At 43.9% G+C, this 27,137-nt stretch overlaps 6 protein-coding genes across 7 annotated transcripts; 4 read left to right on the top strand and 2 right to left on the bottom strand.

Moving 5' to 3' along the window:
• Nucleotides 1–3,900: 3,900 nt before the first annotated feature.
• LOC112072789 (perforin-1-like) lies at nt 3,901–26,866 on the bottom strand. 2 transcript variants are annotated; one of them, XM_070439929.1, is made up of 7 exons: nt 26,500–26,866; nt 6,928–7,295; nt 6,513–6,676; nt 5,869–6,058; nt 5,486–5,655; nt 4,927–5,350; nt 3,901–4,709 (listed from the first exon to the last, which is right to left on the bottom strand). In XM_070439929.1, exons 1-7 carry the CDS (start codon nt 26,591–26,593, stop codon nt 4,248–4,250), a joined length of 1,872 nt encoding a protein of 623 aa, XP_070296030.1. In that variant the 5' UTR covers nt 26,594–26,866; the 3' UTR covers nt 3,901–4,247. The 2 variants fall into 2 exon arrangements, with proteins under 2 accessions (XP_070296030.1, XP_023995943.1); XM_024140175.2 differs by lacking the exon at nt 26,500–26,866 and adding an exon at nt 8,551–8,673.
• LOC112072784 (endonuclease domain-containing 1 protein-like) lies at nt 9,151–10,687 on the top strand. The gene is made up of 3 exons (XM_070439928.1): nt 9,151–9,450; nt 9,763–9,966; nt 10,283–10,687. The coding sequence occupies exons 1-3, from the start codon at nt 9,151–9,153 to the stop codon at nt 10,685–10,687; spliced, it is 909 nt and encodes a 302-aa protein (XP_070296029.1).
• On the top strand, nt 10,785–12,999 carry LOC112072790 (endonuclease domain-containing 1 protein-like). Its single transcript, XM_024140176.2, has 2 exons — nt 10,785–11,794; nt 12,338–12,999. Exons 1-2 carry the CDS (start codon nt 11,345–11,347, stop codon nt 12,917–12,919), a joined length of 1,032 nt encoding a protein of 343 aa, XP_023995944.1. The 5' UTR covers nt 10,785–11,344; the 3' UTR covers nt 12,920–12,999.
• LOC112072792 (endonuclease domain-containing 1 protein-like) lies at nt 13,960–16,559 on the top strand. Its single transcript, XM_024140178.1, has 4 exons — nt 13,960–14,371; nt 14,853–15,053; nt 15,301–15,573; nt 15,862–16,559. Exons 1-4 carry the CDS (start codon nt 14,078–14,080, stop codon nt 15,976–15,978), a joined length of 885 nt encoding a protein of 294 aa, XP_023995946.1. The 5' UTR covers nt 13,960–14,077; the 3' UTR covers nt 15,979–16,559.
• LOC112072791 (endonuclease domain-containing 1 protein) lies at nt 20,440–22,317 on the top strand. Its single transcript, XM_024140177.1, has 3 exons — nt 20,440–20,960; nt 21,447–21,653; nt 21,785–22,317. The coding sequence occupies exons 1-3, from the start codon at nt 20,634–20,636 to the stop codon at nt 22,160–22,162; spliced, it is 912 nt and encodes a 303-aa protein (XP_023995945.1). The 5' UTR covers nt 20,440–20,633; the 3' UTR covers nt 22,163–22,317.
• On the bottom strand, nt 24,846–26,176 carry ufsp1 (UFM1-specific peptidase 1). The gene has a single exon (XM_024140179.2). It carries the CDS (start codon nt 25,861–25,863, stop codon nt 25,096–25,098), a length of 768 nt encoding a protein of 255 aa, XP_023995947.1. The 5' UTR covers nt 25,864–26,176; the 3' UTR covers nt 24,846–25,095.
• Nucleotides 26,867–27,137: the final 271 nt, after the last annotated feature.

The following is a 27,137-nucleotide window of genomic DNA, read 5'->3' as shown; positions in this document are numbered from 1 at the left end:
GGGAAGTGATTGTCGATGTACCGATTCCATGGCACATGGCTTATGAATTGACACGCAAAACGACGCCGTATTTAAATTATTATACAAAATTCTTGCAACCAATAGAATGTTATATATGGGGGATAAAATCTTCCCAGTTCTGCAGATTTTGCTGCGAGGAGGCAGAGTCATTAGATCATTTATTTTGGTACTGTCCATATGTAGCTCATTTTTGGTCACAGGTCCAGGAATGGCTGAAGAATTGCAACATTTACCTCGAGCTAACACTGCAGATAGCAGTACTGGGTGATTTGAAAAGTCATAGTCAATCGATCAATAATATAATAATTATTCTAGCAAAAATGTTTCATTTACAATCTGTTGAAACTATGAGAATAGAAAGGTTCAGTACTTTTGTGAAGCATCACAGCACAGTTGAAAAATATATGGCAAATAGAAATCCAATAAGAGATAGATGGGAGGGGTTGAATGGAGCTGAAGGGTGGGTCTAATAATGACAAGATAACAAATGTAAAACATACGGGTCTGTAAAATGTATATAGGTTCAGAACTTTTGTGAAATAGCACAGTTGCAAATGGAAATCCAACTGGATGGACATCAGAAATAGAGGAAGGCCAGGACTAATAACAAACAAAATATAACTATTGTAAAATAGATTGTCTGTAAAATGTGTATAGTATGTTTTAGATGGAAGTAGAAGCCCAAGTGTTATTGTTTATTAGTTTACTCCAATTGGGGGAGCGGTGGAGGGTTTACAGGGAATAATAAAGGAAGGTATATGAACAAAAAGTGTGTATGTATATATATATGTGTATTTGTATGTATATATATATATATATGTATGTACAGTTGAAGTTGGAAGTTTACATACACTAAGTTGACTGAGCCTTTAAACAGCTTGGAAAATTTCAGAAAATTATGTCATGGCTTTAGAAGCTTCTGATAGGCTAATTGACATCATTTGAGTCAATTGGAGGTGTACCTGTGGATGTATTTCAAGGCCTACCTCAGTGCCTCTTTACCTGACATCATGGGAAAATCTAAAGAGAAATCAGCCAAGACCTCAGAAAAAAAATTGTAGACCTCCACAAGTCTGGTCCAACGCCTGAAAGTACCATGCTCATCTCTACAAACAACAGTACGCAAGTATAAACACCATGGGACCACACAGCTGTCATACCGCTCAGGAAGGAGATGCGTTCTGTCTCCTAGAGACAAACGTACTTTGGTGCGAAATGTGCAAATCAATCCCAGAACAGCAAATTACCTTGTGAAGATGCTGGAGGAAACAGGTACAAAAGTATCTATATCCACAGTAAAAACGAGTCCTATAACGACATAACCTGAAAGGTCGCTCAGCAAGGAAGAAGCCACTGCTCCAAAACCACCATAAAAAAGCCAGACTACGGTTTGCAACTGCACATGGGGACGAAGATCATACTTTTTGGAGAAATGTCCTCTGGTCTGATGAAACAAAAATAGAACTGTTTGGCCATAATGGCCATCGTTATGTTTGGAGGAAAAAGGGGGAGGCTTGCAAGCCGAAGAACACCATCCCAACTGTGAAGCACGGGGGTGGCAGCATCATGTTGTGGGGGTGCTTTGCTGCAGGAGGGGTGGTGCACTTCACAAAATAGATTGCATCATGAGGGAGGGAAAGTATGTGGATATATTGAAGCAACATCTCAAGACATCAGTCAGGAAGTTAAAGCTTGGTCGCAAATGGATATTCCAAATGAACAATGACACCAAGCATTCTTCCAAAGTTGTGGCAAAATGGCTTAAGGACAACAAGGTTAAGGTATTGGAGTGGCCATCACAAAGCCCTGACCTCAATCCTATAGAAAATGTGTGGGCAGAACTGAAAAAGCGTGTGCGAGCAAGGAGGCCTACAAACCTGACTGAGTTACACCAGCTCTGTCAGGAGGAATGGGCCAAAATTCACCCAACTTACTGTGGGAAGCTTGTGGAAGGCTACCCGAAACGTTTGACCCAAGCTACCAAATACTAATTGAGTGTATGTAAACTTCTGACCCACTGGGAATGTGATGAAAGAAATTAAAGCTGAAAGAAATAATTCTCTCCTATTATTATGACATTTCACATTCTTAAAATAAAGTGGTGATCCTAACTGGCCTAAAACGTAATTTTTACTCTGATTAAATGTCAGGAATTGTGAAAAACTGAGTTTAAATATATTTGGCTAAGGCGTATGTAAACTTCTGACTTCAACTGTGGATATAGATACTTTTGTACCTGTTTCCTCCAGCATCTTCACAAGGTCCTTTGTTGTTGTTCTGGGATTGATTTGCACTTTTCGTACCAACGTACGTTCATCTCTAAGAGACAGAACGCGTCTCCTTCCTGAGCGGTATGACGGCTGCGTGGTCCCATGGTGTTTATACTTGCATACTGTTGTTTGTACAGGTGAACGTGGTACCTTCAGGTGTTTTGCTCTCAATGATGAACCAGACTTGTGGAGGTCTACAATTGTTTTTCTGGGGTCTTGGCTGATTTACTTTGATTTTCCCATGATGTCAAGCAAAGAGGCACTGAGTTTGAAGGTAGGCCTTGAAATACATCCACAGGTACACCTCTAATTGACTCGAATGATGTCAATTAGCCTATCAGAAGCTTCTAAAGCCATGGCATCATTTTCTGAAATTTTCCAGCTGTTTAAAGGCACTGTCATCTTAGTGTATGTAAACTTCTGACTCACTGGAATTGTGATACAGTGAAATAATCTGTCTGTAAACAATTGTTGGAAAAATTACTTGTGTCATGCACAAAGTAGATGTCCTAACCGACTTGTCAAAACTATAGTTTGTTAACAAGAAATTTGTGGAGTGGTTGAAAAACGAGTTTTAATGACTCCAACCTAAGTTTGTAAACTTTTGACCTTAACTGTAGATAGGGGTGTGCCTTTTCAAATCATATCCAATTAATTGAATTTACCGCAGGTGGATTCCAATAAAGTTGTAGAAACATCTCAAGGATGATCACTGGAAACAGGATGCACCTGAGCTCAATTTCGAGTCTCATAGTAAAGGGTCTCAATACTTATGTAAATAAGATATTTCTGTTTTTTTTGGAAAACATTTCTAAAAACCTGTTTTTGCTTTGTCATTATGGGGTATTGTGTATAGATTGCTGAGGAAATGTTTTTATTTGATACATTTTAGAATAAGGCCGTAACGTAACAACATTTGGAAAAAGTCGAGACGTCTGAATACTTTCCGAAGGCACTGTATGTCAAAGTGTGTCCTATACATGTTGAAAACACTATCTTAAAACTACTGGGTGTGTAAAACTCCCTTGCCAACAGACAAAGAGCTATGAATGGATCAGTGGTTCACCAATCAGGGCCTTGATTGGCTCGGCAACAGTAACAATATGTCATGTGTGATAACAATTGTTTTGTTCCCACAAATGTTTTTACAACGTTCCCTAGAACATTAATATCTTATGTTTGGCAGCCATGTTCTGTGTATATTTGGTGGAACGTTGATGGAATATTCTCCTCAGGGAACGTTCTCTAAAGTTGTGGGAACATTTGTTGTTAGATGGGTGACGCATTGATAGCCTGCCTACCATTGACTATAGCATATGCACACAAATGGTGAACGGGAGGCGCGCTCAATCTTATGAGTTGAGATTGAGAAATTAAAATTCATGACAACTAATGAAAATACACACAAGCCAATGTTAACATCCCTAGGCCGCCTTAACCACCTGCTGGAGGGCCGTGGACAGAGAAATTCCTGTACTAAGCCGTGATGCAACCAGTCAGGATGCTCTCGATGGTGCAGCGATAGTATTTGGAGAGGACACGGGGTGACATGATGAATTTCTACAGCAATAAAACATTACCTTTAGAAATACATACGATATACTTTGGATGGCTTTTATGTTTTTATTGACAGAAGTAAAATGTATTCTGGTTCAGAACGGGCAACAGGTAGCCTAGTGGTTAGAGTGTTGAGCCAGTAACCGAAAGGTTGCTGGATCGAATCCCTGAGCTGACAAGGTAAAAATCTGCCGTTCTGCCCCTGAACAAGGCAGTTAACCCACTGTTCCCCGGTAGGCCATCATTTTAAATAAGAATTTGTTCTTAACTGACTTGCCTAGTTAAATAAAGGTTACATTTATTTATATTTTTTGAAAGAACAAGCGGTTAGAAATGGTATGCATTAAGGTTAGATAGGCAGACTAACGTTTACAGTGCATTACAGGGCATATGTTTTGATCACGGCTCACTGAGGGCAGAGTGATCATTATCCCTCTGCTTCACCAAGAAGGTCAAAGGGTCTCCTAGGGGCCGGCCCATCCGGATGTGAGCCAGCAGTTCCTGAGTCATGTTCAGGGCGTTGCGGGAGGTATAGAGGTAAGAGAGGTCAGAGTTCATGCTGGAAGGGGCGTACTCCCCACAGGTGAGGCCCCCAAGCCCTGGGGCGCAGTCGACCTTGTAGGAGTAGAACAGGCTGCCGTGATTCATGGGACACATACTGTCGTGAAACCCAGCTTTGACGGGCTGGAGTTTGCATTCCCCCAGGAGATCGTTCGACCAATTGTCTTCATCGTAAACAGTGAACTTGAGCTCGCTGGCCAGGGAGAGCTTGACTGTCCCAAATTTGAAGACCTCATTCCACACGGGGTTGTCGTTGTCATGGATCACCCTGGTCTGCTTGATGTCTTTGTCCATGGCCACCTTGACGAATCAAAGCAAATCAAACTTTATTGAAAGCTACAGTATGTGATTAGAAAAACGACAAAACAAGGTCCCCGTCACTTGTTTTAGTATGCAGCTCGGGTATGGGGCTAGGGAGATGTAATCCTTGTCAAATCCTAGACTGTAGCTTTAAAGTGCACTTGAAAACAAACTTCATAGTCAATGAAAATTAAAAAATAAAAGGGATGAATAATACCTTGACGAAGCCGTCAGTCTGGGAGGTGGTGTCCCCCCAGAGGTCCCTGGCTTTCTTCACGGTGACGGTGACGTGAGCCAAGCCCTTCTCCTGCGGGCAGCATTGGCTGGTCATCTCCTTACTGGTCTGGCACACACACTGACAGGAGTCATGGGTACTGGACCTGGAGCTTCCCTTGCACTTCCCGGAGCAGTGCTTGAACAGGGCGTGTTTCAGGATGTAGTCCTCCACGGCCTTCTTCAGCCCCGCCCTCTTGCTGGACTTTTTCACCAATAGGTGGAGAGGATGGAGGGAGTAGTTGATGATATCAGGTATGGTCTTCAGGCTACTTGCCCAATCAGCGAAGGCCTTGGAGTTTTCACCAATCTTGGAGAAGAGCAGGTCGGGCGTTCCGTCCGTCTGTCCCCCCACCACCTCGGTAAACCTGTTTGTTTGTTGTTTATCGTCAGTCATGTTTTGTCTGACATGAGGACCTTATTGGAAATGTGTTTTTTATAAGTCTTGTATAATGCCCATTAATCCCACCAAAAATCGATAACATTTATAAAATCAATCAAACCTCTCGTTGAAGGTACTGCTGAAGGTGTCACTGGTGTTACGTTTTTTGAGGTCATTCTTGCAGAACTTTGTCTCTGCATTGGCTTCGGCTGTTCCGGAGCTGGTGGCGACAGAGGCCTCGGCCTCCAGGCAGTCCTTGACCTCGTTCTCATTGTAACCATTGATGGCCGCCTAGGTTTGGGTTCATTAAAACATCTTGGTACATATGCAGACTCTTACGTAAAATGTGATGTCATACAATAAAATTAAAAACAGATAGAAATATATATATATAATCTGCCTAAATACATGAACAACGCATTTTCAATAAGTTGTACACAACAAATAGGCATACCACGATCAATAATATGGAGAATGTCATTTGCAGAGTTTGAGAAGTATTACCTTACACACGCGCAGTGAGGTGACGCTCTTCACCCGCCCCCCCAGTTTAACCTTCCGGATATAGTGGGTACCAAAGGTGGCGAGGAAACGATTGTAGTCAGCCTTGGTCTGGTCGGTGTAGAGGGGGGGCAGGATGCCCAGGGAGCGAGAGAACTCAGGGTGCAGGGGAGGGTCCTCTATCAGGCGGTAACTGAGGATGAAACCCAAGATAGAGAAAGATAACAAAGTAGTCTATTCTCTAAGTGGTTTTGTCATTTTGTGGCCTTTTTGAGGGGTGCATCAAAGAAAGCCCTCGCCTAAAAGTAGACCTATCTATGGGGATAGAAGTTCGACTATTTTCAAGAAGTCTAATTCAATAACAATGTCGAGGCTCCAAAAGGTCAACAAAACACATTATGTAGTTACAATTGAAACAGGATCTTCTATCACAAAATAACTATTCTTTAACACCCAAGAGAGCGTGCACAACTCAAACCCTCACCTATAATATCCCACCTGTAAATATAACCTTTATTATACCTATTCTATATTATAATCCAGTGTATACATTACTATAGCCTGTAGAGGGCAGTGTTGGCTATATAAAGGAAGGTGAACTTCATAATACAAGTGAAGTTATTATACTCATAGAAGTAATAGGTAACCTGTAATAGGAGCAGTGTATATCCTGTTTGATGAAGCTGTACTTGTCCTTCTTGGACTGGCTCATCACCGTCTTGGCAGCTCTGGAGTGGGTACCCCCCACCATGGCCGACCCATTAGCCTTGGGGACATTAACTTCCAGACCAATCTTCCAACTGCCGTCCACCTATATATACACATTGGTGGTGGATAAAGTGAGTTTACCCCATAATGGGATTCTTATTTCTATTAGTAGTATTATTCATTTGATTAATATTTATATATATTATTAGTCTTATTATAAAATGCTTAATATATCAATTATTATTTCAGCAGTAGTAGTAGTAGTAGTTGTTGTAGTAGTATTCGTTGTAGTTATAGTAGTAGTATTAGAAGTAGTAGCAGTATTAGTAGCTGTCATAGTAGTAGAAGTATTACATCTGTCTGGCTGCTGCTCACAAACGACTCGCTGGAGTCGTAGACAATGCTAGACAACTTCATGTGACACTGATGCGAGGGACGCCAGTCCACCACAGCCGCAGGCAGCCTCTGAGTCTGGCCCTCCATGAAAGGGTTAACACAGAGGGTACAGGCTCCATTTTGGGTCTTCCAGTTGTCCACGTCAACAACATAGGCCTGCTTGCGCTCCATGGTGACAATGTTGAAACCCTCGCCTGCCAGGTTGGTACCGGGAGCTGACAGGGCAGCCTTGCACTCTGCTGGCCGGCCCGTGGTGCACGAGGGCAGGACAGGGGGCAGCCACCATCCCCACAGCCATAGCAGGGTCACCAGAGTAGTCTGTATGCCTGGAGAGGAGGAGGAGGTAGATATGCAATTCAAGAGTGTTCTTTAATATTGATCCAAAATCTAAAGTTTTCAGACTTCAAAAGTAGTCTAGTGTTAAGGTATTGTGGTGCTATTTTGAATGAAACACAAGAGTGTTATTTTATGTGCCAGAGATTTGTATAGCGAAAGCTCAGTTAATTCAAGAGTCCATATGCCCCCGTGAGAGACCGGCGTTCGCTACCGGAGTGGACTTCTTCAACTGCACACCTCTTATCTGTCTCCCTACTCACTTCATCTCTGTAATAATCTCCATTAAACAATACAAGGCGTAGGGTGATTGGACTGCTGTTCCCCTAAAAAAGTTAGCAAAGGAAAAAAATGACAAAAGAAAAGAAAGTATTGTTTTCTTTTGGAATGACTATAGTGCAGGGACCCCCACCCAGGCCAACCGCTGACCCAGGGACCCCAACCCAGGCCAACCGCTGACCCAGGGACCCCAACCCAGGCCAACCGCTGACCCAGGGACCCCCACTCAGGCAAACCGCAGACCCAGGGACCCTCACCCAGGGAAACCAGTGACCCAGGGACCCCCGCCCAGGCAAACCGGTAACCCAGGGACCCCCACCATGGTATTATCAGCTGAATAGCAAGGAGAAGTAATCAACATTTTAAAATGAATATATTTGATTTCTTTGTATTATTTTGACCTACTCACATTATAATTGGAAGTGTAAACTACATATTAGTTTAGGTAACTAAAGGTAACTCCAAACACATTTTCACTAATATCAGCTGTTTAGCTGGTTAAATAAAGGTTAGCCATGTGTTTTGGTAAAAATGATTCAATCTGTATTGCTGAAGTGCTACAGGTTGTGTGATAGAAATGTAAAGGTCATTTCCCATTGAGCCAACATATGTAGCGTTTACCGTGAATGCAGTCCCCGCTAACACGGCACCATTGCCTTTGCACTTGCAGCGACTAGTATTCACGTGTGCTTTTTCAATGCCTATGTCAGATACTTTGACTATAATTTCTCTGTAATTAGCTCCAATTAGTGTAATTTGCTCAATATTAGGGATTGAGAAATAAAGTTGACATCATTAGAAAGAATATATTATCATAGTTTCTACTGTATGTATGCAATTCAAAATGTGTTTATTCTGTTGTTGCTAGCGATATTCATAAAAACATTTTAGAAAACAAAATGTGCGGACCCACTGCAGTATCTCCACGGAACCCCGGTTGAATACCCCTGATATAGAGTAACCTCTTACCTGACATATCAATCACAATCTCTTGGTAACGATGAGGTTGATGAAAATCAACTCCTAGAACAATGGAGCGTTCTGACCTGTCTGTCTGTGTGATGACTGACTAACTGACTGAAGGAATCACGATCTGGGATGTATTTTTGTTGTAGTTGCGGTCAAGGCTTTGTTTATATAGACGGGGCCTGCGGTTTTCTTTGGCTATATACAGTATACCACCACAAGCTGTTGCAATGTGTGTTGGTGTGAAAGTGGATGTTCACTTACGAGAAACCCTTCGCAGACAGATGGATGAATGTCTCATGGCACTAGAAAAACAAGATTAGGCCCAGAAGTTTCATTCCACTGTTTGCACACCCTCTCACCTATGTGCTCCTGCTCTCCATGATTAGCCAACCTCGCATCCAATCAAATCAGTCCTATGCATAGCCACTTTGCATACAGAGCCATTTCCTTGCTTTGGCAGTCAACCTCCCTTTGAGCTGTGTGGACTGCATCTGGTACTGAACCCTACAGTAGTCTACTCCTGGATGTATAAACAGCCTTCCCTATTCCTCCTAGTACTACCACCACCCTCTCCGCTGTAGGGTCTGTACCCAGGCTAAGATGCGTCCGTTGCGGGTCTACCTGCTGGCCCTCCTCCTGTTGGCAGGGATCTGGCTGTCTGGTGCCAGTGTATCCGACAGCTTTAAAGACTGCAGACAGTTTTTCTACATGAGGGCAGCACCGACGGGCATTGACGGGACCAGGGACAGCCTCAAGAGGATCTGCCAGCGCTACGGGGACAAGGCGCGCTACGCCACCCTGTACGACGGCAGCCGTCGCCTGCCCCTCTACTCAGCCTACACCTTTAAGAAGAACGACGGGAAGAAGAGGATGGACACGCCCTGGATGTACGAGCCACAGGTAGAGATCTGTTATCGTGTCACAACATCACAGCAGGTAGAGAGAGATCTTCAACAGCAACTTACTGTGATACTCTCATGCAATACCGCAGTATTTTCCTATAACGGTCCCATCTTAAAGACTTACCGGCCAATGCATTGGGTGTCCTGTCTTTGTCATGAGGGCTTCCTTTTTCTCCACCTAAACAAATGATTGTCATCTAACCACTCTTACTATCTAAATTCAACTTTTCAAAAACCTCTTTATTTTTACAAACTATCTTATCTGTCATACCTGTCATTAAATCATCAACCCCCCCCAATCACTCCACAGCTGGCGTCTGGGAATGAGGGTGGGAACATGAAGGTGCTGCCCCCTAGTGACGACCTGGAGCCTCTGCTCCAGGAGAGCCAGGCGGTGCTGGAGGACTACTCAGACGCCGTGGAGTACTCCCGAGGCCTGCTCAACCCAGACCAGCACCAGGCTGACCCAGATGATAAGGCCTCCACCTACACCCTGACCAACGTGGTACCCCAGGTCAGCCATTTTGTTATCAAATACGTTTTTTGAATGATTTTGGGATGATATAAATCATGTTATAATTAAGCAATAAGGCCCGAGAGGGTGTGGTATATGGACCATATACCACAAACCCCTGAGATGCCTTTTTGCTATTAAAAACTGGTTACCAACATAATTAGAGCAGTAAAATAAATATTTTGTCATACCTGTGGTATTCGGTCTGATATACCACGGCTGTCAGCCAATCAGCATTCAGGGCTCGAACCACCCAGTTTATAATCCTAATTAGAATGTAATGTTATGTTAATGTTAGCTAATGTCCTGGTACCAGATCACAGACTTCCTGGAAGAGACCTGGAGCTCCTACTTGGATACCGTGCGCCACCGCCTCAATAACTTTTGCCGCGGAAAGCAGTCCTACGTGGTAACCGGGGTGACAGTCTCCGGGGCGACCATACGTCGGGGGAACGAGGACCGCATGGGGATCCCCAAACACGTGTGGTTGGCTTACTGTTGCCCACGGTTCGACCGTAACTCTCCCTACGAGGTGCGTTTCATGTTCCCTAGCTATGGTGCCTATGCACTGAATGAACAGGAGGACCATGCAGTCATGGAGGTGCCTTTAAAGACACTGGAGAGCTTTCTGAGGAAACAAACGGACATGGATAGTAATCTGGCTATCTTCTACGAGGACTGTGTGTCAGAGAACACCTTCAAGAAGAAGAGGAAAAGATAGGCCTCTCTCTGTGTGTGTGTGTGTGTGTGCGTGCGTGCGTGCGTGCGTGTGTGTGTGTGTGTGTGTTTTTGTTTTTTTACTGTGATGGGGGTGTAAATTGACCAATTGAAGAAAGTTTTATTTTATTCACGTTTTATACTCTTACAAAGTAGCTGTCGATATTTGTCATGCACAATCAGTCAACTGAACTGAAAATACAATAAAAAGCTCTCGTCGGTCTCAAACGTGTGAGAAACCACATCACGAAGCAACACTTTTCTTCACTCCTCATAGAAACGCTCTGAACAAAGTGTGCTGCATGCAACTTAAACCGACAGGACGACAGTATACTGCTTCAATGAAAGTACCATAGTAAGCTACAGCTGTAATGTTGTAACGTAATAAAAAATATTCTGTTCAATGTAGTTTCACAGCCAATATTTGCATGGAATACGGGACATACACGGTGCCGTGTAAAAACAAATGGTAGAGGCATGGTGCATGAGTCGACTAGGACTCACTGCAGCTAACCACACGTCCATGGTAACCCAATGCTTGCACACAGATAGCGCTGGCTGAATGAGAGTCACTTCTTTGCATACTATCAGTGGCTTTATGGTTCTCACCAGTTCTATTCTACAGTTCTAAAACACTGTTCTCAGACCTGCGGAAGAAATCATGACATCACCTACTCTGGAAGCCCTCCCTTCATCTCACCTCCTACCCTCCATCCTTCCTTCCCTCCCTATTCCCTCCTCCCATTCTCCTTCTCTCTTCCATAGACACACTAACCGTCCAGTGCAGGTACAGACAGACAGGATAGTGTATCCACACCGCACTATGTTGCTGTCCTGTGTGCTCCTGGCTGTGGCCCTGCTTCCTCCCCCAGTAAACCCCAGTGTGGACTCCTCCTTCAGGGAATGCAGCCAGTTCCTGTACCGGGGCCTGGCCCCAAGGGGCCTCCAGGGGACTCTGGGCCTCCAGAAGGTTTGCCAGCATTACGGGGACAAGGCGCGCTACGCCACCCTGTACGACCCAGCAGGCAGGATCCCCCTCCTCTCCGCCTACACCTTTAAACGCTCCAATGGTGAGAGCAGGGAAGGTCTGCCCTGGATGTACGAACCACAGGTAAGGGCCTAGACTTTTGTTTTGTTACTAACTATACTGATAGGTCTCTATGGTCAAGATCAAGCATCTCCCTGGTCTACACAGACAAAGTCATAGAGGCACAATCGTCTGTTCTATTGAAGTCTGTGGTCAAATCAAACTGAAGAAGAGGAGTCGGTGAGTCGTTCAAAGAATAGACAGTCTGCTACAGTGGGGAGAATAGGGCTTTAAGGCGATACGTAGACAGTAGAGCACATTAAAACATTCCCTCTAGTGCTCTGACCTGCTGGTTTAGTAGTCTTGATAAGCATGACGCACAATGAAATTGCCCTCACAATGAACAGCTTTCACCTGACAAAGTCTAAGTAGTAGATACACATTGTTACATAGTATTAAGAAATGATATTCCTGTTCACATTTTCTATCTGCAATTATTTGTTGCACTCTACCCCTCTCTCGCTCTCCTCTTGGCTCATATACTGTGTCGTACCTATTTTCTGTCTGTGTAATCACACGCTGACATTGCTCTAACCCTCTTCATCTCCGTCTTTCTCTCTCCTCCAGCTGTCCAGTGGCTCTGGGACAGGTAACATGCAGCCCTTCCCCCGTTCTCCCTCCAGCCTCCTGGCCCTAGAGGAGAGCCAGGCCGTGCTGGCCGACTACTCCGACGCAGTCGTCTACGAGCGTGGCCAACTGAACCCCGACCAGCACCAGGCCAGTCCTGGGGACAAGGCCTCGACCTACACCCTGACCAACGTGGTTCCCCAGGCTAAGGAGTTCCTCCACCACCACTGGCTACCCTACCTGGAGGACATCCGCAAACGCCTCAACAACTATTGTCGCGGAACGGCTTACGTCATCAGTGGCGTCACCACCACTGGTAACACCATCCGGAGAGGTAACGTTAACCGGGTGGGGGTACCGAAACATCTGTGGACAGCCTACTGCTGTCCTGATTTTGATCTCAGCACGCCGTATGAGCTCCGGTACAAGTTCCCTACTTACGCAGCCTACGGGCTTAATGACGTGGTAGATAACGCGGTCACGGAGACGTCGACGAAGAGCGTGGAGGCGTTGGTGAATAGAGAGATGGCTGTGGATCAGGACTTTCAGCTGTTCAATGGAAACTGTGTCCCTGAAATGTGAACGGTTATGAGAGTGAATATCAAGAGATAATCTTTTAAAGAGAGAGAGATGGGGGGGAGAGAGAGATCGAGGGAGATGCTCCTGCCACTGAAAATATAAATGATATAGTGATATTTATGAAATTACTAACCAATAAAGCAATCATTATACATTTATGTTTAATTAATTGTTTGTCGTCATTTAATCCGTGACAATATTAATACCACAAAACACCAAATTAGCCCATATTATCAAGAGTTTCCATTCACCAATCATTTGATCCTATGCCCAATACACACATGTGCAGACAAATACACTTCAATGGCCTTTACTAGCAAATGGGTTACTGACAGACACATTCAAAGTAATTCACCAATGTCATTGAGGTACATGACCCTTGTTTCCGCTTTAAAGGAAGATAAGTATTTGCTGCAAGGGCTCTCTTTGATTTCCCATCAAGTCACTGCCTGAGTCCACATGTCGCCAACACAACGTTACATGGTCATGCAGCATAACAAGACCATCATCTATGAGTCCAGTAACCAGAGTCTGCTAGGATGAGATGGAAACTACCACATGCTGTATAACCACAAACACAGAGGAACTTGTCACCTCAGCGCGAGCTCAGCTGAGTGTGGTTTCTGTTCTAATTCTCTAGTACTCTTCAGAAAAAAACACTTGATAGGAACCACTCGTTCTGGAGTGACAGTCATCTGCCAGAGTCTGTTATCAGTCACTAGAAGTTTCAATCCAGCGGAGTCCAGTCATACCACCAAGGCCACCAATAGCAAAACCCATCAGGCTTTGGCAATAGCCTGGTCCCAGGTCTCTTTGTGCTGTAGTGCCAACTTCTATAGTTGTTGTCATGCCAAAGACGATAAGGATTGGCAATACGGCACAAAGACATCTGGAACCAGGCTAGCAATGATATCTTTATTTCAATAGATCTCAGGTTGTCAATGATAGGCGGCTAAAGTCAGCTGATAGAGAAGGTGTGCATGGCTTTGCATAATGAGCCCAGATTAGGGAGCGCTAACGCTGACACACAGGTGTACCTCTCATTCAGAGCTGCCGGCACCAAGAACTCAGGGCAGGTACAGAAACACACACAAGCACTAAGAGGGACAGAAAGACCGAGGGGAACCAAGACGGACAGAAAGACAGACTAGCTAAGTCACCATGGCCACACTCTGGGCACAGGCCTTCCTCCTGGTCACCATGGCGATGACGGATGTCCAGGGAACGGTGGAGAAGGAGCTCTCTCCAGAGTGCAGGGAGTTCCTGTACATGGGGACGCCACCCGTGGGCCTGGAGAACCACTCGCTCCAGAAGATCTGCCAGCGCTACAACAACAAGCCGCGCTACGTCACGCTGTACGACACGGCCAACCACGTCCCCATCTACTCAGCCTACACCTTCAAACGCTCCGACGGGGACAAAAGGGTGGACGTGCCCTGGATGTACGAGCCACAGGTAACCTGGAGACATTTCAAGTCAATAGTTGCATCCCAAAAGGCCCCCTATCCCCTATTTAGTCCACTAAATAGTGACTACTTTTGACAAAGGTAGTGCAATACATAGGGAATAGGGTGCCATTTGCGGTGCACCCACTGTAATGCCCGTCCAGTGGATTAGTCCATATTGTAGTATATCATAAGGTATGTTTTGCCATCGCTTTTGAATTTGAAAGTATGTGGCACTAGCTTCACTCTTTATATCATTTAAATGTAATTCAATAACACAAAGCCAATGCTCTATGGTCATCATGAAAATTACAGGATGCTGAACATCATTTCATAGGCTAATATTTGAATGATCATAAAGTCTCCTTTTTACAGCGAGCAAGCGTTTCAAAACGTAGCCTGTTCATGAATCTCATATCCAAATCTACGACACTATTTATCGCTCCTTCATTCTCTCTCGTTGTTTGTTTGTTTGTTTGTCTCCCACCCAGCTGTCCACAGTTTCTGACACCAGGGAGATGCAGGCGTTCCCGCGCGGCTACATGCACAGGAACTTTGAGGACGCCCAGGCCATCCTGGACGACTACACCAACGCCGTCCTCTATGAGCGTGGCCACCTCAACCCTGATGAGCACCAAGCCGACCCAGACGACAAGGCCTCCACCTACACTCTGACCAACGTGGTGCCCCAGGTCCGCCATTTTGTTTTCAAGTTCTTTACTTAAAATTGTACTGTCACATTATGTATTGAACAAAAAATAACAGTGGGGTAATGGACTGAGATACTTTACTAAATACTGAGATACCATTTTTTAAATAAATGAAATGAAAATCCCAGTCAGAAATAATTTAATACCAAAGTAAAATACCAACACCAGTGGATAGCTTTAGCAACCAATAAATAGAGGCACCTTTGTATGAAGTAACACTGCCTTTAAGGTCAGAGAGTTCAGCGCTGGCACCTGGAAAGAGCAGGAGCACGTGATCCGCAAGCGCCTCAACAACTACTGCCACGGCACCGCCTACGTTGTCACCGGAATCACCACCTCGGGGAACATGATCCGGCGCCATAACATTGACCGCGTGGCGGTCCCGACATACCTGTGGTCGGCCTACTGCTGTACGGACTACGACCGCAACGCGCCGTACGATGAGCGCTACAAGTTTCCGGCGTTCGCCCACTACGCCCTCAATGAGAAGGAGAACAACCAGGTAAATCTAGAATAAAAATAGATGTATTTTATATAGTGCCTTTCATTACAAAGAGAATCTCAGACGCTGTAAAAACAAACAAAACGAATGTAGCAATCTGGCAGGTCTTGGACGATGGTTTAGTGTAGTCTATTCTCATATACTGTTATATCACATACAATAATCCCGCAAGAGATGGGTCCCGAAAGGCGACTTGACACGTAAATAGAATTTGTTTGTTCATTCACTCACTCAATCGTTCATTTATTCATTCATCACTTTTGCTCCGTTCGTTCATTCATCCAACAGGTCCTGGAGTTGTCCATCAAGAAACTGGAGGAGTTCCTCCAGAGGTCCACCTTCGTGGACAAGAACTTCCAGATCTTTGTGGACGACTGTGTCCCGCCTGCCTTTGCTCTGCATTAGGATCCCCTGGTCTCTCAGTGGACTTGCCTCCCCAAGACCTTACATTTAATTTACACTTCCTGCAATGAAAACAAGTAGTCAACAATAGCAGTCTTTTTGCTGTTATTGATAGATTGATTCATGTTTTTTAACCCTCTCCAAATACTTTCTGCAAAGATCATGTAGGCCAAGATGATGTTCCCGTCTATGTCTGATTACATAAAGTTCACCCATCTTATGACATACAATTGATATATATTGTCATAAAATGGGTTCTATAATGTGACATTAGCAAGGCTAAGATAAACATTCAGAGCAACATTCCGTTTGTGCGTGGGTGGGGTGTCATGTGACCTGTGAAGAAATAACATACCAGCTCAAACATACAGTACAACGTGACAATAGAGGTTGTGGTTTAGTCCTATGGTTGGTTGTGCTCTACTCTAGAATATGAGATATGAGAATGTGGTTGACATCCCCTCCGGCAGATGTTTAACACCTTCCACTACCCTCCTGTGGTTTTCAACAGGAAATGTGTAAAACAACAACTGTTCAGACAGGTCTTACAAATAATAAAAGACGTTGCTACTTGTTTCACTGAAGTTCCTGGATGGAATGTTGTTTATCTATACGTCCACAGCACAGGATGCTGCTGAGGGGAGGACGGCTCAGAATAATGGCTGAAACGGAGTAAATGGAATGGCATTAAACACATGGAAACCATGTGCTTGATTTATTTGATACCATTCCACTAATTCCGCTCCAGCCATTACCACGAGCCTCCCCACCCCAATTAAGATGCCACCAACCTCCTGTGATCCACAATCTTATTTACTGGAAGCCTAGCATACTAATTCCAGTGACAATCAAGTCTTTGAAGTAAAACTCTCATGGCACCGCTAGGTTTCCAGACTTCACCTACTACGCCTTCAACGAGGTAAATCTAGTTATTTTACTATTATATTACATACAGAATATTACTTTTGTGAAAACGTGTCAAAAAATCCTGTACGGGATGGGTTGCTAACAACGAATTGACGCATAAATAAAACATATAATTCATTCACTCACTCGTTCATTCATCCCTCTCTTCTTCTGTTCGTTCACTCATCCACCAGGTCCTGGAGTTGACCATTAAGAAGCTGGAGTTCTTCCAGAGGTTTACCTTTGAGGAACTTCCAGATCTTTGTGGATGACTGTGTCCCGCCATGCCTCTGCTTTGTATTAGGTGGACCACATTGAGTAGGAAAATGTTGTGTAACATTTCAGATAGAAATATGTTATGTAGAACAAACAGACATGTAGACTTAGGAATAATTTCAGATCTATTAATGACATTTCTATCTGAAGGTTCCAGAACTTTATGCCCTGCCAAACACACCTCTGGTCTCACTGTGGGCCTATGCCTCCCCAAAACTCCTTACATTTAATTTACACTTCCTGCAATGGAAACGGATTGGATTTATGCAATGGATTTATGTTTTTATGTAATTACATGATGCTGGATAATGTTCCTACAGTGTCTTCGGAAAGTATTCATAGCCTTTGACTTATTTCCTAAACAAAGACTGCTAAATAATATGTATTAAATACTGCCAGAGTTATATTTTAACATGCTTAACTGAACATATCCATAAAATCACAGCCTGGGCTTTTCAGAGAAAGCCAGGAATTTCAACGAGCACCAAAATACCCCCATTGTGAAAAGAAAGGAAAACAATCATTTTAACAAACAACTGAGAGGCTAAACATGTCTTTCCCTCCGTAGCTTCGTGTTTGCTTTCAATCCTGTCTGCTGGAGAAACTCACTGTTTGTTTACAGCTTCAGATGTGATTTACAGTGCTTTCAGAATGGATTCATAACCCCTTGACTTATTCCACATTTTGTTGTGTTACAGCCTGAATTCCAAATGGATTACATCGCTTTTTTTCTGACCCATCTACACACAATACCCCATAATGACAAAGTGAAAACATGTTTTTAGAAATGTTAGCAAATGTATTCAAAATGAAATACAGATATCTCATTTACATAAGTTTTCACACTCCTGAGTCAATACGTTGTAAAAGCACCTATTGGCAGCGATTACAGCTGTGAGTCTTTCTGGGTAAGTCTCTAAGAGCTTTCCACACCTGGAATGTGCAGCATTTGCTCATTATTCTTTTCAAAACTTTTCAAACTCTGTCAAATTAGTTGTTTATCATTGCTAGACAACCTTTTTCAGGTCTTGCCATATATTTTCAAGTATATTTAAGTCAAAACTATAACTCTGCCACTCAGGAACATTTACTCTCTTCTTGGTAAGCAACTCCAGTGTAATGTAGATTTGGCCTTGTGTTTTAGGTTATTGTCCTGCTGAATGGTGTATTCATCTCCCAGTGTCTGGTGGAAAGCAGACTGAACCAGGTTTTCCTCTAGGAGTTTGCCTGTGCTTAGCTCCATTCAGTTTATTTTTTAACCTGAAAAACTCCCTAGTCGATTACAAGCATACCCATAACATGATGCAGCAATCACTACGCTTGAAAATATGGAGAGTGGTACTCAGTAATGTGTTGTATTCAGGACAAAAAGTGAATTACTTTGCCACATTTTTTGCAGTATTGCTTTAGTGCCTTGTTGCAAACAGGATGCATGTTTTGGAATATTTTTTTATTCTGTAGAGGCTTCCTTATTTTCACTCTGTCAATTAGGTTAGTATTTTGGAGTAACTACAATGTTGCTGATCCATCCTCAGTTTTCTCCTATCACAGCCATTAAACTCTGTAACTGTTTTAATGTCACCATTGGCCTCATGGTGAAATCCCTGAGTGGCTTCCTTCCTCTCCGGCAACTGAGTTAGGAAGGAAACCTGTATCTTTGTAGTGACTGGGTGTACTGATACACCATCCAAAGTGTAATTAATAACCATGCTCAAAGGGATATTTAATGTCTGCTTATTTTTTTATCAATAGGTGCCCTTCTTTACGAGGCATTGGAAAACATCCCTGGTCTTTGTGGTTGAATCTGTGTTTGAAATTCACTGCTTGACTGAGGGACCTTAGAGATATTGGTAGGTGTGGGGCGGCAGGTAGCCTAGTGGTTAGAGCGTTGGACTAGTAACCGAAAGGTTGCAAGATCGAATCCCTGAGCTGACAAGGTAAAAATCTGTCGTTCTGTCCCTGAACAAGGCAGTTAACCCACTGTTCCTAAGCCATCATTGAAAATAAGAATTTGTTCTTAACTGACTTGCCTAGTTAAATAAAGGTAAAATAAACAATCAACAATAAAAAATCATGTTAAACACTATTATTGCACAGAGTGAGTCCATGTAACTTATTATGTGACTGTTAAGCAAATGTTAACTCCTGAACTGCCATAACTTATTGACTCAAGACATTTTAGCGTTTCATTTTTTTATAAAAAATTTGAAATGTCAAAAAACAAAATTCCACTTTGACATGATGGTGTATGCCAGTGACACAAAATCTCAATTTAATCCATTTTAAATTCAGCCTGTAACACAAACAAATGTGGTAAAAGTCAAGGGGTCTGAATACTTTCTGAAGGCACTGTATTGTATGTCTGATTGAATAAAGTTCACCGATTCCAACAGTTGGATGACTCACTTCTTCTGACATACAACAGGTGTACTATATATAAAAGCGTGCTATGATATGACTAATACATTAGCAACGCTTTTTATTCAGAGCAATATTCAGCTGCTGCGTGGAAGGGGTGTCATGCGACCTCTGGGGGTTAAACAACTCTCACATTCAACAGGAACTGAGTGAAACAGCAACTATTCAGACAGGTTTCACCAGTAATAATGCGTAGAAATAAAAACAAAGTCATTGCTACTGATTTCACTGAAATTCCTGATTGGAATGTTGTTTTTCTGAACACTTCTTTACTGGAAACCCATCATACTAATTCCAGTGAAAATCAATGAATCCACAAGAAGTCTGAAGGAAAATTGCCAGGCCTCCATTTTGTTTCAGCGCCTTCGTGAAGTTTCATTTCCAATCTACCACTGCACAACGCCTTATTCTGCTCACACCTCAGTCTTTACATGAGAGGATAAGACTAGCCACAGACCTACACACACACACACACACTTTGCATCTCTCCACTTCAGAGGATGAGAGGCAGTGTACAGTGGAGAGATCACAATCAGCTCTGACTACATTCTACACCGATGGACACTGACACAGGTGACCTTGGGTCCCTCTTTACAGAGCAAAGAGCATGAGATACATAACAAAAGACACAGCCTTTCAGGGCCTAACAGAGCCTGTGTTTTCATATGACCAAGTAAAAGACATCTATCCAATGCGTCATGCTTTAGCTGGGACTAGTCCTGGGTAATCTAAGAAAGCTGAACACTGATAACATTAACTGATGCTCTTCACTTTGCTATGGCCGGCTCGCCACTTTGAATATATGGAAATAGACCTGACAATGGGAAGTCGAGATGGGCCGACCCACTGAGTATCTCTTCATGAGAGAGATGAGACTGTACAGAGAGTTATAGACTACCACGGGAAAGAGTGAAGGGAGAGACCGGAATATCACGCACGAAGTAGTAACAGTAGTGTGTGAAGGGCAGGGGGGAGCGAGGGGAACACATGCTGACACGGAGGGAGGCAAACAAGACAACTAAACAAGATCAGTTCAAGAGAGAGACTGAGCAGCTAACATGGTCACCGTGAAACACTTCTCCATCTACTCTTCTCTGTCCCTGGCGGTCCTGCTGATACTGGGCTGTATGCGAGAGTCCCAGGCCGGGGTGGTGGAGGACTTTAACCATGTGGAGCGCTGTAAGGACTCCCTGTACATGGGAACCCCACCTCGGGGCTACTTCCTCGGTAACTCCCTGAAGAAGCTCTGCCAGCGCTACGAGGACAAGCCGCGCTTCGTCACCCTCTACGACCCCCACAAACACATCCCCGTCTACTCGGCTTATACCTTCAAGAAGTCCGATGGCGAGAAGAGGGTGGACTTCCCCTGGATGTTCGAGCCACAGGTAGAATAGTGTGTGTGTTGGATTTCGCCTTTGAACATATGCCAAAATGTTTATATGCTCCAATATAGCGAGTCAGCATCCCCATTATGTAATTTCAAAACATATTTGATAAAGGTTCTCTCATGGATGCAGATGACTGACACCCATACACTAGTAGGTAAATCTTGCCGAGCTGTGAGGACAATATTGCTGCTCTAGGCAAAATTAGAAGCTTAAGATAAGCCGCTTCATGGGCTGTGTGAATTGGTGTTACAATAGGACATTGTTGTAATCTGTTCATGTAGGCAGCAGTATTGTGCATATGCAAATTAATTTAATCTTAATTTCTTCATCAAAATCCTCTCTTTCTCTCCCTCTGGCTCTATACCCCCCATCTCTGTCCGTCTGTATCCTCTACCCCCTCTCTCTCCCACTCCACCCCCCCCCCCCCCCCCCCCCCCCCCCCCCCCCCCCCCCCCCCCCCCCCCCCCCTCCATTCGTCTGTAGTTGGCGTCAGAGAAGGGCAGTAGCAACATGGAGCCGTTCCCCCGAGTCTCCTCCCACATGCACATGAACTTTGAGGACAGCCAGGCGGTGCTGGAGGACTATGCTGACGTGGTCCAGTACGAGAGAGGGCATCTCAACCCCGACGAGCACCAGGCTGATCCCCTTGACAAGGCCTCCACCTACACACTGACCAACGTGGTGCCCCAGGTAAGTTGGTTCAGTCTGCACATATAAAAGGTAGTTTGGTGTGTCTACCTTACACTGTTTAAGCGTAGGAGAGGGTGGAAGAAGAAGAAGTATGGGGAAATAACAGGAATGATCTTGCTTTTTTGCCCCAGATCCGTGAGTTCAATATCGGGCCCTGGGCCGAGCACGAGGACCTCATCCGCAAGCGCCTCAACAACTACTGCCGCGGCAAAGCCTACGTGATCACCGGGGTCACAACCTCTGGGAACATGATCCGCCGCGACAACCTGGACCGCGTGGCCATTCCCGAGTACATGTGGTCGGCCTACTGCTGCACCGACTATGACCAGAACGCGCCCTACTTCCTGCGGTACAAGTTCCCGGCGTTCGGGGCCTACGGGCTGAATGACCGCGTCAACAACCACCTGGTGGAGGTTCCGGTGAAGAACCTGGAGAAGTTCCTCAGGGGAAGGATGGACGTGGACAAGAACTTCCAGATCTTCTACAACGACTGTGTGCCTGACTCATAGTGAGCAACCTTGTGATAGTGATTGCAATCATGCCAGCCTCAATGTCACCTCTACATTGTCATCTACTTTCTGTATCGAGTAGATTCTGAAAATATGAATGTAGCCTGTGGGTGAGTTGTTGCTTACAAGCAGTAAAGATGATCTTTCAAACCTTGTTCCGCCTCCATTGTCCATTCGATGTATAACAACTAATGTGAAGTTTAGGCCTAACCCCTAGTTCAAGAAACAGCTTTTCGTAAGAAAATGAATCTCACTTTCATGCAGACACTGCTCCTAAAATGTGCAGTCAGACTCAGAGCCTTTTGAGACTATAGACATAGCAGCATGTGGGTGGTAAAACCCTTCTCCACCTAAAATAATCATGTCCTATTTAAAACCCAATGTCTGTTCTTTGATCAGAACCTTCATTTGCATGTTGGCCTCTGGGTAACAAGCACAAGTCAGAGTGATTTGAATCAAGGAGAACTTGCCGGGCTTATATTCTCTACTGCAGAGACAGACTGCACTGAACGGCATAGAAAAAAGTCAAGATGTTGATTGTCTGGTACGAGATGAAGTGAATCCATAAGAATTCATGTTGGATAATTACTGTATTCACATTCCAGAATTATATTCACCAGGCTTGACCATCTTTTAAAGGTTTATTTACTGCCACAGAACTAGGGTTGCAAAATTCCATGGAACTTGGTTTTCCAGATATCCCAGTTGGAGGATCCCTGATTTCGGGAACCGGGATTTCGGGAAAAACAGGGAATTTATTGAAAGTTCCAGGGGACTCGTTTATCAATATTACATAGAAACTATTCTCAAATACTACTTACGAATGGAATTTACCATTTTCGTTGGCAAAGAAAAAGTGTGATTTATCAAACAATCCTACGAGCCTCATATGCACACCGGTAGGAGATAACCACAGAGAAATACCAATTGTTCTCAGACTCAGTGCTCGTGCGACCTTGGCTATTTGCATTTCGAAACGCCCCTAATTAACCATATATGGTCAAAATCATCCTTTTAAAGCCTGTGGGGAATATACAACGCCATCTTATGAAATACAACAGTGCTACCCATAAACGCTACGAAATCAAAAAAATTCAGACTGAAATAGGGGTGCTAACAACCACCATATCGAAGTAAACTTGGAGTCATGCAATTGCATGGTCTGTAGTCCAGAGGAAACTGGTGGGAGGAGCTATAGGAGGACGGGCTCATTGTAATGGCTGGAATGGAATTAGGTTTCCACTAGTTTGATACCGTTCCCTCTATTCGATTCCAAGCATTACAATAAGCCTCTCCTATTATAGCTTCTCCCACCAGCCTCCTCTGGTGTAGTCCTCACACCACAACTCGGGAAACCATGCCATTTATTAGACTATGAAATAACTTAGGAACTTCACAGGGTGGTGAAAGTGCAGTGATGTTGATGCTAGTGATGCACCGATATTACATTTTTGGCCGATACCGATATCCGACATTTTCCTTACCAAAACACCCGTTACGATAACCGATATTTACAATTTTAGCGGCCTTTTAAGCATTCTAGTACAGTTAAATAGTTAGACCACTGCGTCCATGTGTGTGTGTTAAGACACTGCATCTCAGTGCAAGAAGCGTCACTACAGTCCCTGGTTCGAATCCAGGCTTTATCACATCCGGCCGTGATTGGGAGTCCCATAGGGCGGCACACAATTGGCCCAGCGTCGTCCGGGTTTAGCCGTCATTGTAAATAAGAATTTATTCTTAACTGACTTTCTTAGTTAAATAAAGGTTACACACACACACACCAAAATGTTATTTTGTTGGCATTTATGTATGTCCCCATCAGTTACACCAGCTCTGTCAGGAGGAATGGGCAAAAATTCACCCAACTTATTGTGGGAAGCTTGTGGAAGGCTACCCAAAACGTTTGACCCAAGTTAAACAATTTAAAGGCAATGCTACCAAATACTAATTGAGTGTATGTAAACTTCTGACCCACTGGTAATGTGATGAAAGAAATAAAAGCTTAAATAAATCACTCTTTACTATTATTCTGACATTTCACATTCTTAAAATAAAGTGGTGATCCTAACTGACCTAAAACAGGGAATTTTTACTAGGATTAAATGTCAGGAATTGTTCAAAACTGAGCTTAAATGTATTTGGCTATGGTGTATGTAAACTTCCGACTTCAACTGTATATCATGCATCCCTAGTTGATGCTCCTTTCAAAAAAATATAGAGAATCTTATTCTGGTGACATGATGATCGATGCTTGACTGACATTTGACAAATATTCTCTCTCTTATCCATAATTATCTCATCATGTAGACTAGACAACCCGCACAGACTACCTGCAATGTATCTGTGAGCTGTTGGCTAGAGTACATGCCAAGACCAGAGTCGGCACATTTGCTACTTAATGTAACACAACAGTTTGTGACAGAAGTATCGGTAGAGTTGAGCACACTCTGAAGCAAACATTCATATTGATTAATCTCACTTGGGTTTACGCACAGATTTGCACGTACGCATGATTGATAAATGAGGCCCCAGGAATATTGCAACCCTACACAGAACTAGAGTGATTCTGTTACTATGGTAATGTCCTCACACCATATGAAGTCTGCATTTATCAACAAGAGGGCAATAGTGTTATACTCATACACTACCAGTCCCTACTTGCTGTACAGGACAGTACAAATATATTTAACATATCTTTATTTGTGGATCATAACAGATGTTCTCTTTCAAATATACATTATTTAAAAAATATTTTCTCAGATAATTACAACAGACATTTAATGAAACGATTATCCAATTAAGTCCTTACAAGAATTCTATCTGGCTGCAATTAGTGGGGGAAAAAGATCAGAATTGGGCTGCCTGTGTAAACGCAGCTAAAGAGTTCATGACACATTGCTACTTTTCCCCCTGATCTGTCCTTCTCTGTTTCATTTCCGGGAAGTCTGAGGCAGACACAAGTTATAGAAAGAGCTATGATCCAGTGACCCTACTTTTTTCCACGACACCCACCCCAGCCCCTGCACCGACGTCATCTCCAGTCTGGGCCCATAGTAGTGAGGGTCCATCACCAGCAGGTAGCTCCCCTGGCCCCCAGGCCGAGTGCACACACCCAGGATCCCCTTGGAGGAGTTGTCCCGGTCGCCTCCCATCATGACAGGGGACCCCTGGCTCTGGAAGTGCTGGTGGAGCTCCTCAGCAGCCCTCTCTAGTTCTACCCCTCCACCCCGCACGTGGACAACCTTACAGGGGACGTCGTAGTAGTAGTCGAGGACCAGGGCCGCCTCAAACGTCCCGATCCACTCGCGAGAACCAGCGAACATGGCAAGCTTGTCCCCCATTGCGACCAGGGCGTGCTGGATTTCGGGGAGGCTGGGTGGGGGTCTGCATTTGCTCTTAGGTGGTGGTGGGGCCCAGCTCTGGCACAGCCAAGAGGCCATGGTCTGTAAGGTGCGGTAGCCACAGCCCCAGCCCCTGTCGTCCTGTCCATCACACCCATAGTGGAAGTAGAGACACTCCCCAGATATTAGGGAGCATTTGACAACATCTGGTGCTGGGCTAGGAAGTCCAATGTGTGCATTCTTCAGCAGAGTCTCTGTCCAATCTGCATTACGCTCTGTGCCTTTGTGTTTTTCTCCCACCACTGCCTTTTCACCCCAGTCAATCCCCTCGGAAACGTTTTCCCCTAAATTAGCCATATGTCTTCAAGCCTTGAGAACCCTTGTCAATGTGGCAATTCTGCTGTCATTCCATGATGCACGTCATTTTCTTCTTCGATCTAAACCTTAAAAATCCAGGTAGAAGTGCAATTTTGTTACTCGGTTTTCCTGTTTCATTTATCTTGAATATTATTCGATGTACAGAGAAAAACATACGTGGAGTTTTTTAGTCTGATCAAAACTGTGACTTAGTTCGTCGCTGAAATAGTTCCCACTATCCGCAAAAGTTGACGAATGAGTTCCTATCTGGACTTGGTGGGAAACATTTTCTGAAGCGACGTAGGCGCTTGTTATTGGTCACTATTTTATGGATTACACATTCTCAATATTTTAAACATAGATTGTCCCCCTTCCCTAACACCTCCCCCTTCTTTTGCATCATGCGCACAGTCGCACACCTGTAAATGATTGATTGACAGCTGGCTGTCAGTGATCCGGCCTGGATGATCAATCTAGTCTGTATAATTTTGTAATATAGCCTACCACATAAACTGTCAAATTCCGTATGATATTACGCATTGCAGTAATTAACACTTCTCAGTCTTACCGTTTTCACAGTCGAACAGATGTTTTTGTTACTAAAAATGAAATTGTTCTTGGTGGTGATCTCCCTACCTTGTGCGCGTGTGGAGAAGATAATGACTGACGATGACCACAAAAAAAAAATATTCCAACGGTCGTCTCGAGATTCCTCCCTCTGCCAATACATTTTGTTGTTGGGTCAGCTTTTCTTTGAAACCGAAAATATGTCTCAATTTTGTCTCCCAAGTCCCCTAAAATCAGAAAAACATTGGGATATAGACGGGCTACAAGTAAAATGCTATGAAATGCAAGTGCCAAACGCAAAATTAGGATACAGTGAATAGATAATTCTTCAAAAAGAAAGAGGCATTGTTTTCGCAACCTCACATTCTTCTGCTGTGGTATATTTGCGATCGCACAATTTAATGTGCATCCTGCCATCTACGATGCGGGATGGAAACAGAAAATAACGGAACTACCAAAAATAAATCAAACAACTTTTCAGTTAAAAAGAAATAAAACAGATATGATCTCTACGCAGGCTCAAGGGGAACCTGGGGGGTGGGTCTTCCCCTACCATTACCCCTTGCAAGTCTTCAGATGTAAAATCCCTGAGTTCCAAAAACGTTTCTGCCGCAGCCACGATATTGTCCAGTTTCTTCGACTTCTCGGAGACTTGGTGTACAGTTTATAACTGTGGCAAGGAACGCAACAAAATCCACCTTTTTAAT

This window comes from Salvelinus sp. IW2-2015, unplaced genomic scaffold (genome assembly GCF_002910315.2).
Source record: "Salvelinus sp. IW2-2015 unplaced genomic scaffold, ASM291031v2 Un_scaffold2041, whole genome shotgun sequence".
NCBI classification, from domain to species: Eukaryota; Metazoa; Chordata; class Actinopteri; order Salmoniformes; family Salmonidae; genus Salvelinus; species Salvelinus sp. IW2-2015.
This window is presented reverse-complemented; position numbering and strand designations above follow the sequence as displayed.

Bases quoted from the DNA above. Each gene is read 5' to 3' on its own strand.
- ufsp1 (XM_024140179.2), bottom strand. From the start codon at position 25,863: ATGGCTAATTTAGGGGAAAACGTTTCCGAGGGGATTGACTGGGGTGAA.
- LOC112072791 (XM_024140177.1), top strand. From the start codon at position 20,634: ATGGTCACCGTGAAACACTTCTCCATCTACTCTTCTCTGTCCCTGGCG. The intron at 20,961-21,446 runs GTAGAATAGTGT...ATTCGTCTGTAG, and splicing joins CCTGGATGTTCGAGCCACAG to TTGGCGTCAGAGAAGGGCAG. The intron at 21,654-21,784 runs GTAAGTTGGTTC...TTTTTGCCCCAG, and splicing joins TGACCAACGTGGTGCCCCAG to ATCCGTGAGTTCAATATCGG.
- LOC112072790 (XM_024140176.2), top strand. From the start codon at position 11,345: ATGACATCACCTACTCTGGAAGCCCTCCCTTCATCTCACCTCCTACCC. The intron at 11,795-12,337 runs GTAAGGGCCTAG...TCTCTCCTCCAG, and splicing joins CCTGGATGTACGAACCACAG to CTGTCCAGTGGCTCTGGGAC.
- LOC112072784 (XM_070439928.1), top strand. From the start codon at position 9,151: ATGCGTCCGTTGCGGGTCTACCTGCTGGCCCTCCTCCTGTTGGCAGGG. The intron at 9,451-9,762 runs GTAGAGATCTGT...ATCACTCCACAG, and splicing joins CCTGGATGTACGAGCCACAG to CTGGCGTCTGGGAATGAGGG. The intron at 9,967-10,282 runs GTCAGCCATTTT...TCCTGGTACCAG, and splicing joins TGACCAACGTGGTACCCCAG to ATCACAGACTTCCTGGAAGA.
- LOC112072789 (XM_070439929.1), bottom strand. From the start codon at position 26,593: ATGTATTGGCAGAGGGAGGAATCTCGAGACGACCGTTGGAATATTTTT. The intron at 7,296-26,499 runs GTAGGGAGATCA...CCTCCTCTCCAG, and splicing joins CTTCTCCACACGCGCACAAG to GCATACAGACTACTCTGGTG. The intron at 5,351-5,485 runs GTTTGATTGATT...ACAAACAAACAG, and splicing joins AGCAGTACCTTCAACGAGAG to GTTTACCGAGGTGGTGGGGG.
- LOC112072792 (XM_024140178.1), top strand. From the start codon at position 14,078: ATGGCCACACTCTGGGCACAGGCCTTCCTCCTGGTCACCATGGCGATG. The intron at 14,372-14,852 runs GTAACCTGGAGA...TCTCCCACCCAG, and splicing joins CCTGGATGTACGAGCCACAG to CTGTCCACAGTTTCTGACAC. The intron at 15,574-15,861 runs GTAAATCTAGAA...TTCATCCAACAG, and splicing joins ATGAGAAGGAGAACAACCAG to GTCCTGGAGTTGTCCATCAA.